General features: G+C 40.0%; 1 protein-coding gene across 1 annotated transcript in view; it reads left to right on the top strand.

Annotated features, from left to right (window-relative positions):
- LOC111224554 (ras association domain-containing protein 1-like) overlaps window positions 1-17,283 on the top strand; it is a 77,558-nt gene that overhangs the window by 54,441 nt on the left and 5,834 nt on the right. The window contains exon 5 of the mRNA XM_022749094.1: window positions 16,280-16,387. Within this exon, the coding sequence (XP_022604815.1) occupies window positions 16,280-16,387 (108 nt within the window). The remainder of the gene's footprint in view (window positions 1-16,279; window positions 16,388-17,283) is intronic.

Here is a 17,283-nt window from a genome sequence, read left to right as displayed (position 1 = left end):
TCCTTGCATTTTCCCACCCACCCTCCAAATGCAGAGCACGCTGCTACTGTCAGATATATCGCTAATAGTAAAAGCAGCAGATCAAAACATCTCTGTCGTCCTATTAAATTCTTTCTTGCTGTAAATGTGGCTGTAGAAAAAGTGAGTGGGCTTCTCTCTGTGTTTACATGACCAGTAATGAAGTGTGTGTGTGTGTGTGTGTGTGTGTGTGTGTGTGTGTGTGTGTCGGCTGATCTCCGCTGTTGCCACCGTGCTTCGTGAGCTATTCCTTCACATACCAGTCTCCCGTTAGAAGCTCATCTGGGAGCAGTTTAGACCGGCTGTGATCTCCCGGCTCGCCATTATCACCAAACCACAGAGCACTTTGAGGTGGTTGGTGCTTTTCTTTTGATGTGCAAAGGAGAAAGTGAGAGTCCTAATGATGGTAAATGACGAGGCAGGTTTGCAGAAAGTGTGACGACCGGCGGCTGGATGTTTTGTTGGGGGGGGGGGGTCTATTCTCAGGTGGTATTGCGGTCGGGTGGAGGGTGAAATTCAGGACAGAGGAAGTTGTTTCTGAAAAGAACAAGCTGGGAATGTGATGTGTGAGCGATGTTCCCCCTTTGATTTAACATAGAATTAATTAGAAAAATCAAATTACACATTGGCTAATATTAGTTTATTATGGATTTAAATCATTTCATGTTGCATAAAAGTCATTTTTCAAGCAGAAATTTACTGGTTCAGCATCTTTATCTTCTTTGTTTTCTATGTGGGGAATTGAATATTTGAGCGTTATTAGACAAAACAAGTTTATATATTTAATATTTTAATATTTGATAATTAAGAAATAGAGAAAGTTATTGGAAAACTGTTTCCTAAAGAGAATAATTGTTAGTTGTATCCCTCATTTGGTCATCATCATTTTTGGAAGCACGACGTAAAAGAGCGATACCACTCTCAGGTCTCTGCAGCAAATATGTAGCTGGAGCCGGCGGCTAATTAGCTTAGCTTAGCATAGAAACTGGAAATGGGTTTTTGGATTTTGTACAGATAAAACAAACATAATGTAGCATGTAAAGAGCTTTTAAGGTGCTGGAAGGTGGATTTATGTTACCTTTTTGGACAGAGCCAGGCTAGCTGTTTCCCAATGCTTCCAGTCTTTATGCTAAGCTAAGCTAACCGGCTCTTGGCGAGAAAGCAAAAGCGTATTTCACAAAAAGCCTCATTCTTGTACAGATATTTCTAAATCAAATTTCATATATAAACCTTTTAAAGTTACAACTTTTATTGTGATACAAACGTAAAGAAACTACTTTAATTAACCAGCAATATTGTCATTTAAAGGCTTTTATGCTGAATAAATCCAGCTGATCTACTATTAAGTCAATGTAATGTGTAGTAAAGTGACGTGAAACCGTGTTATTGGTTTTGCAGTTCAGTCAGGTGCGTTCCTCACACCCCACTCATCCCACCACAACATGCTTAATGTTGGGTTTACACATAATGACGGCGTACAGACTCACGGACCTGCGTGCCAAGTTACCCATAACCCCGTGCTGTCATTAGCTCTGTCATGTGACACTTAAAATGAAGCAACAATCCAGCCCTGAACTTACTCTGCTCATTACACACACACACACACACACACACACATAAACACACACCATTTAAAAACCTTCAAGGTCTGTGGGTTTTGAATGCTCTCGCTGATGGTTGCGTTGATGTGTGTGGTTGGTTTTGAACATTAGGATTTGGCTCACGGTGGTTGAACATCACTCAGTCTGTGTTTTGGCTAGTCTGATGTGTGTGTGTTTGTGTGTGTGTGTGTGTGTGTGTGTGTTGTTCCTCCTCTTTATAAAGGGATTTTCCACTGTAGCCAAGGTGCTCTGACTATAGAGTGATATAGTCATCATTACACACAGTCAGAGCTGCACATCTCACAGGTATTGTTTCCCTCGTTTCCTTTATCAGATCCCCGAACAGACACACCTGCCTTTGACATCCTCATTGTGTCCATTGTATCGCAGCAGTGACCAGTAGTACTGTGATACCACGTTATGTAATATAAGACTCATTTCTACTCGTTCACATGAGCTCTATGAATAATATGAATACCTCTGAGCTATTTCAAGATGTAAGATTATCATTAAGAAAGAATAAAGATTAGGGGGAATTATATGTGAAACAGCTACTTACACTCAGATACAGTCAAGAAAAGTGTTTATAAATCTCACTACGCACCAGAAATATTGTTATTCTTGTACTTTTACCACTAGTGGAGCTAAAGTTCAGTTGTTTTCTTTGGGAGATTTTTCTGCGGCGGCGGCGGAGAAAAGGTCACGCTGCTTCTTAAATTAAACTGGTTTATCTTTTGTACCATTTGAGGAAATGTCAGATTCAGCCGAGTGTGTTTACATGGATGTAGGAGTTTACTGGTAATGGTTGGGCTCTTGAAGTATTTTTGATTTTTGTGTTTGCACATCATTACAAACATCATATCCCAGTTCCAGAAGCAGGGATAAACATCCAGCCTGTGCAGTTGCAGCTTTAGTGAAAGTAACAGAAACACAAACAATGGCGGCATTTAAAGCGTCTCACTTTTGGAGCATTAAGGAACCAGAACTTTGTCTTTCAATAATGAAAGAATTAAATATACTTGGTAATTTAGATGGGAGAAGGCATCACAGATGATTTATTGCTGGACTCTTGTATTAGACTCCATTAGTTTTAGCTTGGTGTAAAAATATTTGCCACTGAGTGTATGTAATTATAATGTAGATGAACATGCGTTTCCTCCTCTCAATTCAACGATCTGTCTGTGCAACAGTTGTTGAGCTGCTTCACCCTCGGTCACACTGTTGGACCGACAGACGTTTCCATTTCTGGAGCCGCACCACTACTCCAGCTAAAAATACTGCAGAAACACAATACCGCAGAAACAGAACCACCGTTGTGGTTGTGTGAAGGCAGCATGTCACATATTTGTGTATTAACGTAGTGATGTGTGATGATCAAGTTCACAGAGACTCAGAAACCTACAGCTTTTTCAGAAAGCATCATTCATTAATGTGAGTTAACTGTGTTGGAACCAAACTTCTAATGGGTTGGTCTCTGGCTCATGAACCGTCCCCTCCGCCGAGTTCAGTGCAAATTGGCTCAGTTCTTTTTGGGTAATCCTGCTGAGAAACAAACACAGACACGGATGAAAACACGGCTTTCCTCGGTTGGCGGAGGTGATACAGTTGTCGGATATGACTGATGGTGACTGGCGCGCTGCTCTCTTGCTTCATACCTGACTCACTGAGGCTCCTGCGGGGCGGGGAGTTATCTGCACTGAACCTTGCTTTCATTATCGGTCATCGCAGCTTGTTTTGTGTGTCTTTGAATTACCCTTAAGTCTACTACCCCCTTTATTTGGTCTGTGACTGTGTTTAAATTATGTGCTTATACAACTGTGAGTCCTGGGACAAATCTGAATTTGTTTGACGAATGGTTTTACAGGACGTTACCTTTTAAGGCCGTCCTTATCATGCGCCGTAACACCCTGGAACTGTTGATTAATTCATTAGTCATACGACGGATGTTTTTTTCCAACCTGACGAATGTTATTCTGATAAGCGCTCTGACTAAACCAAGTTCAAGGATTTATGTATTTTTATTTATTCTTTACGGTGTAACGATGGGATGTGCGGATTAATGTCCTGCGATAATAATTTAGTGCTCAAACGGCTCCTTGATTATCAATTATCAGCAAATAATCAACAATGAAGCTAGTTGACCGACCCTTTATCAACCAGACGATCAATCGCTTACTTGAGAATTTAAATAATCCGTAGTTGCAGCTGTAATTGACAACAATTTTGATGATTTATTAATCGTTTTGTGAAGCAAAAATACCCGAATGTTGTTTAGTTCCACATCTCAAATGTGAGTATTTGCCTTTTTTTTTCCCCTCTCATTCATTTTGTTGTAAATGAAATATTATTGAATTTCGGGACGGCTGCTCAGACAAAACAAGCATTTTAGAGGCATTTTTCATTCTTTTCTGACATTTTATCAACCAGACAATCAATCGATTACTTGAGAAAATAAATGATCATCAGTTGCAGGCCAAGTCGACAACAATTTTGATGATTGATTGATCGTTTTGTGAAGCAAAAATACCCAAATACTCTTCTGTTCCACATCTCATATGTGAGAATTTATTATTTTTCTCTCATTTGTTTTGTTGTAAATTAAATATTATTGGTTTTCGGACAGTTGTTCAGAGAAAACAAGCATTTTAAAGACATTTTTCATCATTTTCTGACATTTAATAGACATCTAATCTAATAGCTTTATGTAATTTGAGAATGAAAACAGTCATGCACTGTCTGAATTGAACTCTCCAGGGGAAGTCTGGTTTATTGTTGGCTCACCCTCCTCGAACACACACTCCTCTTTTCCTTTCTTTGCCTCTGCTGTCATCCTGCAAGGTCAGAACCATGAAGTTTCATAATCCCAGCCCACACATGCTTACTCACTTCACACACTCCCACGGAAAAGCACACACACACACACACACACACACACTCACACACACTCCCCTTTGGATCTGTTGCTCAATTCCTCTTGTGTTAACAAATGTAAAGCCTGTGGGTTTTTTTTTTTACTATTTGTATTTAGCAATCTTGACTTTAGGAACAACTGGTAACCAAACGTGTGTGTGTGTGTGTGTGTGTGTGTGTGTGTGTGTGTTTGTGTGTGTGAGCCCTGGCCAAACAGTATCTTTCCCCCCAGTACGTAGTTGTTTAATGAAAGCCATTATTCATTGTAATGAGAACATTTCCCAGCGGGCAGTTAGCAGTTTAGACAGCAGCTCCAGTGTGAGCTGACAATCAAAATAGTTGGACAGCAACTGCGTCGTGTTTTTAATGTTATATTTATCTCCAAAGCAACCGAGTTAACCACATGATGAGAGGCAGAGTTTGAGAAAAAAAAGAAAGCCAGGGACACTCGGGTTTTATTAAAGGTGATGTGATATTATTATTTCCAAATATAGAAAAGGTTTTAAATCATTATGAGAAGTAATTTTCTTGATATTTCCTCCTCCTCCTCTTCTCGTCTGCTTCCTTCTACTTCACATTTATCTTCTTCTTCTCCTCTTTCACATCCTTATTCTTCACTTCCTGTCAATCTTTCCATTCTTCGTTGTATTATTGTTCCTCCTGCCTCACCCCTTTGCTTCTTCATCCTTCATCCTCCTCCTCGGTCTTGGTAAAAGGTCTTGAGGGAGCTCATTTCTCTGGGTGGTCCCTCCAAACAAACTTGTTGTGGTCTCCTCTCAAGACTCCTGCAAAGAGTCGAAGCGTAACTGCATGTCCTTTCTGTCCATGTCTCCGTGTTGTACTTACTGAACCACACTGGAAACACACAGTGGGTCCAGTTTGGTTCACATCGTGGTGTTGTCTCCATGTGGTCCAGCTGGTTTAGTCTGCAGGTTTGACTTCTCTGTTTGCAAAAGACAATAGCGTCATTTTCCTCTTCTCTTCTCTATTCTGAGGAAAAAGCTGAGCGCTTAGGAATCAGACTCAAGAACCAAGACACAATGTGTTAGACACAGATGCTTTAAAGATAAACATTTTTAGCCAGGATACTTCAAATTAGAGGATCTCGTGGGGTCAGGTCCAAAAAATGTATTTATTTATTGTTTCCAGTCTTATCGGGCCTGGATGGATTGGACTTAATTACCTTTGGGTCTATCTGGACTGTCCGGTCCAGGTCAGATTGGGTCTGTTTAAAAATTATTTAATTTGTTTGGATTGCCCAAAAAAAGTTGGCGCCAAAAGCTGTTGAACAAAAAACTTTGAGGTAAACGTGAACGTGAAGGTAAACAAACAGCCTTTCGTGTTTTTACGTTACCTGAGGGCCACCGTAGATTCTCCGCTGCACGCCTGGAGAGGGAGGGGTGAGGGGAGCGGTATTCAGGTGGTTGCAATCTGCAACGTCACCACTAGATGTCACTAAATCCTCCACACTGCTCCTTTTTTAAAACAAAACAAAAATTAATTTCCCTTTTCATATTTGCCACTGTCAAAAATATTTTAATAATCATTTAATTTTTAATAGTTTTTCAGGTAAAACTACCGAACATTCACCGGTTCCAGAGACAAAACAAACAATTTGAAGACGTCATCAGATACTTACTTATTCAAGAAGATAATCAGCCAGTTAATTAATATTAAAAGTTGCAACCCAAGTTAAATTATATATTGTTCACGTGCTAACTGTTATATTGGTTATTTATTGGGAACCTGAAGCCTGAACTGATTCTTATGAGCAAGAGATGTTGGATCGGATCAAGTTTTGTCAATGCATTGCATGAATGTAACGGTTATAATTAGCATTTTTCTTGGATTAAATTTATTATGTTCCATATTGAAAACACTTGCACAGTGTCTGTCTCCGCTGTGAAGCTCTGGAAGCCGCCCAGTTGTAAATGAATGCTGATTGGTGGTTATGCAAAATGGACAACGACGGTTATTAAATGGCACCCACAGTATTTAGCGCTGCATAGCAGAGATGGGGAGATCTATAAAAGGCATTAGCTGCGCTGCTCTGTATCGCTCTGTACGAGTGTCCATTAGCAGAGGAATGTCCACTTAAGCAGAAGAGTTTGAGTGACTGTTTCTGTCCATTAACCGAGGAATGTCCGTCATGGAGGAAAGGTGTGAGCACTTCCACTTGTGCAGCAACATTAATGCAGCGTTGCTGGTGCATACATGTACCCATTAGTGCAGGAATGCTGGGAGGAAAGGTGTGGCCGATCTCTGCTTCCCCCTGCGGACTCAACAGGAAGTAACATAGAAAGGGAGGGGTGGAGGGCGAGGAGGGTAGAAGAATGGATATGAGATAGTTTGGAAAAAAAAAAATAAAAAACATCTTGAAGGAGGAAGAACAAGAGAAAGATGATCGAGTTTCAGGATTTTGTAGATTAGGCTCTATAGGAACAGGACTTTCAAATGCAGGTTGAATAAAATTCAGTAAAATTTTCAGATCCATATGTTCCAGTAATTTCTGAGGAGCGTTCATTAATCGTATTAATTAATGCTGAACTAAAGTAACGTAGAGGTTTTAAGTCTGGGTTTAACAAGTCAGGTGATCATGCAAAAATGTTAAATTGGTCTATAGGCAAGTGCACAGTTCAACTTATATTGAAAATACAGTAATAGCAATAAACAAATGATCAATATAGACCTGAAACAATTCATCAATTAGTTGGATTTTGCTGCTTTTCTTTGTTTTATGTGATAGCAAACTGAATATTTTAGGTTTTTTAATTGATGGAGAGACAAAATAAGATGATATGAAGATGATAATGAAAGTGATCGTTAGCTGCAGTCCTAGATGAACAGCTACTTTGCTTTAACTCATCACGGCTGACTAAATTAACTAAAGTCTCTACTTTTTTTGGTTAAATAAACACATAAAGGTTTAGAAAACGGTTTAATAAGTCAGACTGGCGGTATAAACTCCCTTCTTTATGTTTTGCTAAATGAAATGACCTTCACTTTGGTCACCGGTCACACGTGGAAGTAAACACAGAAACAGAAATAGCACTTTTGGTAGCTTCAGAATGTCTTTGTGCTTTAAAGATATAGGTTAGATTCAGTTAAAACAGCTAAATCACTGTGTTTAGTCTGCGTGTAGCGCCCCTAAACACACAAACGCACAGTCCGGTGCTTCAGGGTCTGTTTAGCCCAAGCTAAGCATGTTTTGTCTTCACACATACACACACTCTCGCACGGTGATGTCATCTGTTTACAGACGATTGATGCAGACGAGCGTGACGGCAGCTAAACAAAGATAGGAATGCTGCAGGTGTGTGCTGGGGAAGAAGATGCCATTATCTCAAACATATAGACAAAACCTAAACCAATGTAGGTTATTTATAAAACAGCAGCTTGAGAACAGGGAGATATTGACGTGGAGATGAAGATAAAACTTTTGAGACTCTCCCTCTGTGTGTGCGTCTCTCTCTCTCTCTCGTCTTCTCAGGCCTGCAGCTGTTTTTCCTTCACTCGTCCTTTTCTGTCTCGTCACTTTTTTATTCTCTCTTTCTCTTCTGCTTTTTCCAGCTCCGGTGCCAAAGCAGAGTCTGTTCTGCTTTTTAATGCTCTTCCGTTTCATGCAACAAGTGCAGTAAGGAGACAGGAAATTTGATTATTCTTTAAATATTTAATCCAATTTTAAAAATCAGTCTTTTTTTTAATACTTGGAAAGTATTTTAATTGTCCTATTCTAGAGTTGGCCGATCGGAGAAATACATGTGCCGTCACAACAGGATTTAGTCGATTTTAAATCAACAAAATAAGTTCCTTTTATGTTTCTTCCTCATTATTCAAAGCCTCAATCTTCACCTCTAAATTTCAGAGCATGTGGCCTGCAAAGACATCACACATGTGGGTATCTGTTACAGTTAAAGACTTGATAATCCAGTGGTTTACTGCAGTTCACAGCTGTCTGGAGAGTCTTACACATCCCATCTGGACTGTCCATTTGAGTCACTAACATGCAGTGCACTTAACTACAACAGTTTTTCAAGGTTGAAATTTTCTGATGGCCAAAACTACAAGTGCAACTTTCTATTCAATTGGTTATAATAACATTTTATTCAGCAGCTTCATCTTAACTTTTACAGTGCAGTCATTGTGTGCAAGTCACAATTTGAATATCATCTGCACACGTTTCTGCAGTGACATTTTATGAAATGTAATATTAAGATACAAGGAAAAATTAGCACGGCTGCTACATCAGAGTGAGGTGATTATTTAAGCTAAATTGATAAAGACACGACATCAGGACTTGGCCTCCGCTAACCAGTTCCCTGTGTTGTTAGTTTTCTTGTGTTGTTAGACTGATTCTGAGGTAAAGCCGGTGTGCTGTGATCACACTGTATGCAGACGATGTTGCTCTCCTCCTTCTAAAAGTTGCTCAGAGACAACAAAGGTAGTTTTCATCCTTTCGGCAGAATGACAGTCAGTATTTATCATTTTAGAATTAGTAAATAGTAAATGTTACATGGAGCCTTTTCTATAAAGAACAGTAGTGTAAGATGGTGGCGTCATTATCAGTATCAGTCTAGTTTAAACACATGAGTTGATTCTCTGTCTCTTTTGTTAATCGGCGTCTTTGAAGAACTTTTTGAACCGCTGCCATGAACGAGCTGCACATGAAAGAGCTGCGTGATTAAATGTGCTTTTACATGCAATGAGAGGTGATGTAATGTGAGGAGCAGCTCACAGTGGATAGGTGTAGACTGCTTTTACAAGAGGCTTTCACATTCTTATTTGAGTTATTGTGATAAATATTTGTCGAGGCTCTATTGAAACCTAGTTGCTGTCTTTGTCTCTTCTGTCCGTCCTCCTCCTCATTTCTGTCCAGTGTTGATCTTCCAGCTTCGGTGGGAGGATTTACTGTGCTCTTAAATAGGAACATGACCTCATTGTGTTGCAGCTCCGCTGTGCTCTGCTTCTCCTGTTTGTTTGGATTTGATCGCTCTCACTCTCCCAGTTCCTCTTAACTCTCTCTCTCTCCTGGACGTCAAACGGTCCGGATCGGACAAACCCATACACACTCTCATGAGAGCGACAACGGGCCAGTAAAGTCACAGTGGGTTTGTTTCACCCGTCTCTGAAATAACAGGACTTCCTTTTTGTGACCACAGCTAGTTAAAATTGTTTTTGTTTTTTTATTATAAAACCTTTTCTGAGGAATCGTAAAAATGAAACAACATAAAACTGGCAGCAACTCCTGCCTCAAAGACTCATTATCATGGGTTTCAGTGGAGAGTTTTAATGTCCCGTGACAGGCAAACAGTTGTTTCAGAAGCTTCTCCACCCTGACGAGAATAAAACACTCTGGGGGGCTTGTGATTTTTAAAATCTCCAGAGTAAAAAGATAAAGAAAACACTGGCATTCAGCTGCAAATGCAAAAATATTGATATTAGCTTGTATGTATAGATGAAGGTGACACACGTACCGTTTGTTGAAACTCCTTTAGCAGCTCAGGGAGGGTCAGAGTTGCAAAGGGCTTCAGTATAATCAAAAATAAATTGTGTTTGGTATTTTTTCTGAGTTATATAAGTTATAGTAAAGGAGACGAGTTGTGCTTGTGATTACCACAGGAGGAAGGCGATATGGAGGAATCAGTGGTGTGAATGACTCATGGTGGGTCCTTTTTGCTGTGTCCCTCTGTGATTTGATGATTAATTGTGGCGTCACAGTTGGTTGTTTATTTGGTGCAAATAAGGTGAAAAGCAAACCAGAAACTTTGTATCCCCAAGGCTTCGCACGACGAGAACAATATGAGTTTGTTGCGCAACCGACCTTTCACAGCCTTTAACAACAGCTGTTTGATCATAATGTGGATAATCAGGTAACAGAAAATTAATTCATAACCATGTTATTAATGGATTTAAGTGGTTTGAGTCATTTTCAAGCAAGAAATACCAAATATTTACTGCTTCTAAAATATGAGGATTTGCTCCTTTTTTATTGTCGTATATGATCGTAAACTGAAAATCTGGTACTGGTTAATTGTACTTACCGTGTTTTTAGTATTTTATAAAAACAAAATGGCTCCATCCATCCATTTCTTGTTAATCGATATTGATTTATCTGTAATGAACAATAACCATTAGCGGCAGCTTTAATTGCAGCTTGGACGAACCTGGTCATCTTTCCTCTCAGATCCCTCCAATTGACAAAATTGATGAAATTTAACAGCGACATTTGATATTGGAAAATGAAAACTATTGATAGGTGCTTAAAAGGTGCAGGCATTGCCATTTAATTCAACAGTAATCACTGAAGTGATTGATCATTTCGGATGAAAAAGAATCTGTGGGAAATTCAAGGTGAATTCTGGTCGCAGGCCCCAACAATATGAGAACACACCACTTTCAACTTTGGCTTAAACTGCTTCCTGTTTTAAACCGTTTTAATGTGATGATGTCATCCAAATCTCCTAAATATGATGAAAAAACAGCCAAGCCTTTAAAAAAATATTGAGATATTTGGGTCACTTCTTCCTTGTTACTGTTCTGAAGCTAAAGCTAAAAGCTTAAATTCCAGCTGTGAAACAACACGTGGAACTCGCATTAGAAGGTGGAAGCAGCGGCAGCGTCCATTTAAAATACCATAAATAAACAGATTTATGAGTAAGACTGACCACTGAGCCCAGGTGCTACTAGTCAGGGAGTTGTGTAAGGGCAGCTAATGTCGGCTACCAGTCACTTAGTCTACTAGGTCACCAGGTGACGTAATGGTCATGCACACGCTAACACAAGCGCACACCACTCCACAGTCACGAGAGGAAAGATTCCCCCCTGAGGGAATATCATCCATCATGTTTCTGTTTTTCTTCTGCTTCTTTCTTTCTCGTCTGTTTTTGTCTTTTCTCCGCCTCTGTGGTTGGTGACAGATGCCAGAATAATCTCCTTTTACCTGTCACTTCCTGCTAATATGCTTTGACTCATCTCACCTGTCAGGTGCTTAAAGTCGAGACTGATGGAGTTAAAGAAAAAGAAAGAAACCCTCAGGTCAAATTTAGCGTGAGGAAAGAATGTGTCAACGTGAGATTCCTGCCGTCGTGACTTTGTGTGATCTGGTTTGTTGTCCTTGTTGCGTCGTCCTTTAATCCTGATGAGTCAGTGTCTGTCTCCGTCAGACTGACGGACAGATTCAGACAGACAGGTCACCATCACAGTGATGTCACTCTGGTAAAACCAGTTACAGCAACAGGGTTTAAATCAGTGTGTCAGAAGCTGTAGTTTCCTTAATCCAATGCATGTTTGTTTCTTTTAACTTTATTGTCAACGATTTTAACATTTTATTTTATTAGAATCCAACCAAAGTTACTTTATTTAAATCATGTTGATTGACAGACTCTAATAATCATTTTTAAGATAAATTGATAAAGAAAAAGAAAAAAATGCCCTGTTTAAATCCAAATTGAGAGATTCCCATTTACACCCACTGTGTTATTGATAAGCATCAAGGGCTGATCAAACTGTTCATTTTCCATCATAAGTTTCCAAAGCTCAAGGTGACATCTTTAAACTCATTTATGAGCTTGTCTTGTCCAACCAACAGTCGGAATAATAATAATAATAATAGAATGAATAATAAAGACACTGGAACCAGAGAATATATATTTATAACTTTCAGCACTGATTTATAACACTATACACTAAAACAGTTCATACTTTTATATATCTACATATCCATTCATTGATGCTGACTTATCACTTTAGCCTAGTTTATATTAATACCAGTTAATCAAAAGTATTTTCTTGATTAACTGATTAATCGTTTGGTCTAAGAAATAATCAGAAGCGAGGGAAAAATGGCCGCTGCAATTTTTTGTTTTGTCCAAAACCTGAAAATATTAAATATATGATGGAGTAAGTTGAAGAAAAGCAGCAAATCATCTTGTTTAAGAAGCTGAAACCATCACATTTTTTGACAGTTTTACTTAAAAAAATAAAGTATCCAAACAGTTGCCCATTAATTTTATTCTTGATCCACTAATTGATTAATCAGCTAATCATTTCAGCTCTAAATTCAACAATAAACAGCTGTCGTAAAATAAAAGGTATCGCCTCACATCTGTAGCTTTATCTTAAAACTAAATGTGACCACCCAGTTCTCCCACAGAGATCATCACATTTCAATTTAATCTCATACAAACACGTGATAGAAGAGATGAAGGGTGGAGGGAAAGTCATATTTCACTTCAGCTTCTGCCCAGACTGGCATTTCTGTTCTTTCTCAGAGCTGTAAACCATCAGTGGACACATCACAATGTTAAACTCTCAGAGCTGCAGTGTGTGTGTGTGTGTGTGTGTGTGTGTCTGCAGTGTTTGCACATGCTGTATTGGCACCTTGTCTTTCCCTTGAGCAGTGTGTGTTTTCCATATAAGGGTGCATGTGCCTTCAAAGCCTCCCTGGATTCTGCACTGTGTGTGTGTGTGTGTGTGTGTGTGTGTGTGTGTGTGTGTGTGTGTGTGTGTGGTTTTTAATAGATGCAGAGGAGAGCTGCACTATGCCCATGTAAGCACAGACTACACTGGGGAATTAAACTCAGTCTAAAGACTCTGCATTGGCACTCATGTACAGACAGAGGAGTCTTTGCATCTTGTTTCATTCAATCTGAATGAGTTTCCTTTTAAAAAGCTCTCATTGTCTGGATCAGGGCGGCTGCTAATAAATATATTAATTATTGCATTGATTGATTTTTGTAGTTTAAGTGTATGAAATGTTTAAAAAAAAAAAAAAAAATAGGTCAAATGGCCAAGATCCAAGAGGCCAAGGTTAGTTTTCATGTTGCGGTTGTTTATTCTCTCACACTGTGTTTGTAACGAGAGCCTCGAGTCGTCGTCGTCCCCCCCCCCCCCCCCCCCCCCCCCCCTTCCCCGCTGTAGAAGCTGGAACCGATCAGAACCGATCAAATAAATATCCATATCAGTTGTTGTGATAACCGACTCTAATTATTGATTCAACAGTAATATGGATGAAAATAAAATCACGGTGCATCCTCAGCTCCAGGTGGTGATTATAACAAATACAGTGACACTTTGAATGACGGTGATTGAACTTCAGTTATTTTCATAATCAATTAACCTGGCATTAATTAATTGTTTTGTCTATAAACTGCCCAGAAAGAAAATTCAGTTCACTGTGTGATGAAGAGAAGATGAAACCAGAGAATGTTTGGCAGTTCTGTTTCAAGCAATTTAATTTACATTATTTACATTTTTGCGTTTGTGACATTTCTGCACGTCCTTTAATCCGGGGCGGCGCGGTGGGGCGGTGGGTAGCACTGTCGCCTCACAGCGAGAAGGTTCTGGAGTTTGAACCCGGTGCCTTTCTGTGTGGAGCTTGCACGTTCTCCCTGTGTCTGCCTGGGTTCGTTGTAGCGGAGCAGTCGGGGCTGGAAGACGTCTGCTTGGAAACACGTTAATCGTCTGAGAGCTCAGTGGACGAGGCTTTTACAGCCGATTATGTAACACGTTTGGCTTCGTCGCGTGACCTAGATTGTAACTCTACATGTGTTTTTATGCTGTGCAGCTGTGTTTTATTTAAAGGAGGGACGACTTGTCTTGGATTAATTCATCGGCGGAGTTGGACCGTGGTAATTAAAACACGCGTGTGCCGTGAACGACCTCCGTCAGCTGACCTGCCGTGACCTGCCGACTGCGTCCTCACTGTACACTGTAAAGTCACACATGGTCACACATCACAAGCCGTTTGAATCCGTCACACACACTCGTCACGTGCACGTGGCCTTCAGTCAGTCAGACTAAAGACTTTTCAAGAAACATGTTTTTTATCCCTCCGCACGGCGACAGTCGGAGCCGCCATATTGTTTTCCGGTTGTCCATCTATCCGTCCTGTTCTCTAGGACACGATATCTCAGTGACACCTCGATGGAACTTCTTCAGATTTGGCACAAACATTCACTAGGACTCGAGGATGAAGTGATTAGATTTTGGGCATCAAAGGTCAAAGGTCAAGACCACAAATCGTGGTTTTGTCCTTATGAACGTAATATCTCAGTTACGCCTTGAGGGAACTTCTTCAAATTTGGTAGAAACCTTCGCTTGGGCTCAAGGACAAAGTGATTATATTTTGGTGGCTAAAGGTCAAAGTGCAAAGGTCAAGGTCACTAATCTGATGATGATATGATGATATGATATGATTCTGGATAAACAGGGATGTAATCTGAAACTAGTCCGAGTGGCGGAGGGATACAACCACGAGGTGATAATTCTAGTTTTGGATTATTCAGTGTGTGACTTGCTGTGTCCTGCAGGAGGTTTCCATGTTTAGTCTAAAATTAGAAGTCAGTCGCTCAGCATGAGACCCAGACTGATTAGAAATGTGTTTTTGTCATGTGTTGACCCTCCAGCAGCTTTGAGCCTGAGATCATTTTTTTTCGGTGGAAGAAGGGAGGACTCGGCCCGACGTCGCCGTACGTTCGGTTTTTTGACGGGAGGTTTATATTCAAATGAGGGAAGATTTAGAGGAAAAACATGGCCGTCATGTTTTATTTCTCATGGCACGTACACCACGAATGTGATCTCTGCGAGTTAACTCCTCCCTCGTTATCACAGCACAAGTGGGTTGGGTCACTTGGGGGAAAAAAAAAAAAATAAAACACCATAATGCTCTGTTGTGCCCCAAAGCGGTGAGTAATGACATAAATTAGATATACACAACAAACAAAAAGCAAAAGGAGCTCTGTTCCTCCGCTCACTGCCTGACTTCACAGCGTATGGTTTCCCTCTCGGAGGTAAAGAAAACTTCTGTGGATCTTAGTCTGAAGGATTTCTTATTTATCTGCGATATATTGCTTGTTCACAGCTTTTTACCTTCTGAAAACAATGTACGGGGTCTGAAAATAACCTTTATTTAACTAACTCTTACTTAGTGTGATTTATGTCAAATGTTTGCTCGGTCGTCTTTAAAAAAAACTTCACAGGAACTGATTTATATTTATCTTTAAAGTTCAGTCTTTCATTAGTTTATCAGGATTTGTGCAGGACTTTAATTTGCAATGGAAGTTAAGCAGTAATTAGGATTAATCTTTATCAACAATAAGCTTTTTTAAATTAAAAACAAGTTTCAATATAGTATTTTTACTTTTTTGTGCTTTTATGAAAATTAAAATTGTTTTAATTACGTATAAAAGCCCAACTTGGGACAAGAATTAAAAACTGGCTGTGATAGCTATGACCTCTGAAACGTGAGGATGGTCGCATGTCGTGGCTTCGCCCTGATGTGCAGAGACTCAGGACGTAGGATGTGATCGATTATTGATCTGTCATCGGTGTTACGTCTACAGATTCCTTCCTCTGCAGCCACGTGTTGGAGTGGAAAAGCAAAAACGGACACATCTGCATTTCTGGCAAACGGAAAACAGACAAAACAGCGACAGTTAAAGTTCGGATAACTGGCTCAACACATATGGACTCATTAATGACAGACACATGTAAACATATTCTGAATATTAACGTATGAAAGCTGCAGTAATGGAGCTAAAGAACGCATGATTTGATTAAGGTAAAAAAGGATCTTCACTTATTGTCTGTTAAAATTAGACCCGACACCCTCGACGTGTGTGAGGAAAAGCTCCTCGTCCACGTGTCCCGCTGCCATTGTCCAAACAGAGGTTGTATTGTTTTAACGATCTTGGTTCGACTTGTGACGTTTCCCCCCCCTTCGCCTCTCCCCCTCTCTTTTCTCCTGTCAGGATGTGGAGAAGGAGAGAGAGCTGCGGACGGAGTTCAGCAGGGAGGAAATCAGGCAGAAGGTCGAGCAGTACAACACAGTGACCAAAGACCACCTGAAAATGACACTGGTGAGTGGAGAGCACACACACACACACACACACACACACACACACACACACACACACACACGCTGGCTGAGTCAGTGAGTTGTGTGTGTTTAGCTTGGAGCTTGTTTCTCCCTTTTTAAAACAGATGACAAACACACTTTTTTGTTATCTGCACTGGACTGTGGAGATGACAGTAAACCACTGTCTTACATTAACACAGTGCTGTTTGATTCGATCCGCCATGTATGCATCGCACTCAACATCATGAGTCATGTGAAAAAGTCACGTTCAAAAAGAGATAAAACTGATTTTAGGAATTTATATGTATATATATTACCTGATAATATTTCATGGTTTTTATTTTTATTTCTAGTAAAGTTATTACTCCTCCGCGCCGGCGACAGTCAGAGCCGGGCGCCATATTGTTTTTAAGGTTGTCCGTCCCATTCTCGTGGATACGATACCTCAGTGACACCTTGACAGAACTTCTTCAAATTTGGGAAAAACATTCACTTGGACTCAAGGATGAACTGACTAGATTTTGGTGGCTATAGGTCAAAGGTCAAGATCACTGTGACCTCACAAAACATGAATTCGGCCTTGTGAACGCGATATCTCTGTAACACCTTGACAGAACCAAGGACAAACTGATTCCATTTAGGTGGTCAAAGGTCAAAGGTCAAAGGTCTGTGTGTCCTCAGAAAAGACCTTTTAGCCCTTACTACTAACAGTTATGACAAAATTTCACACAAATGGTTCATATGGTCATATAAAATGACTCTGGATAAACAGGGATGTAATCTGAAATACACTTGTTTAATAAGTTAAAACTCACACACACACACACACACATACACACACACACACACACACACACACTACAAGAAAACACACGTGAATATAAATATGCCAATGAA

Source organism: Seriola dumerili, unplaced genomic scaffold, assembly GCF_002260705.1.
Source record: "Seriola dumerili isolate Sdu_G_001 unplaced genomic scaffold, Sdu_1.0 BDQW01000138.1, whole genome shotgun sequence".
Classification (NCBI taxonomy): Eukaryota; Metazoa; Chordata; class Actinopteri; order Carangiformes; family Carangidae; genus Seriola; species Seriola dumerili.
This window is presented reverse-complemented; position numbering and strand designations above follow the sequence as displayed.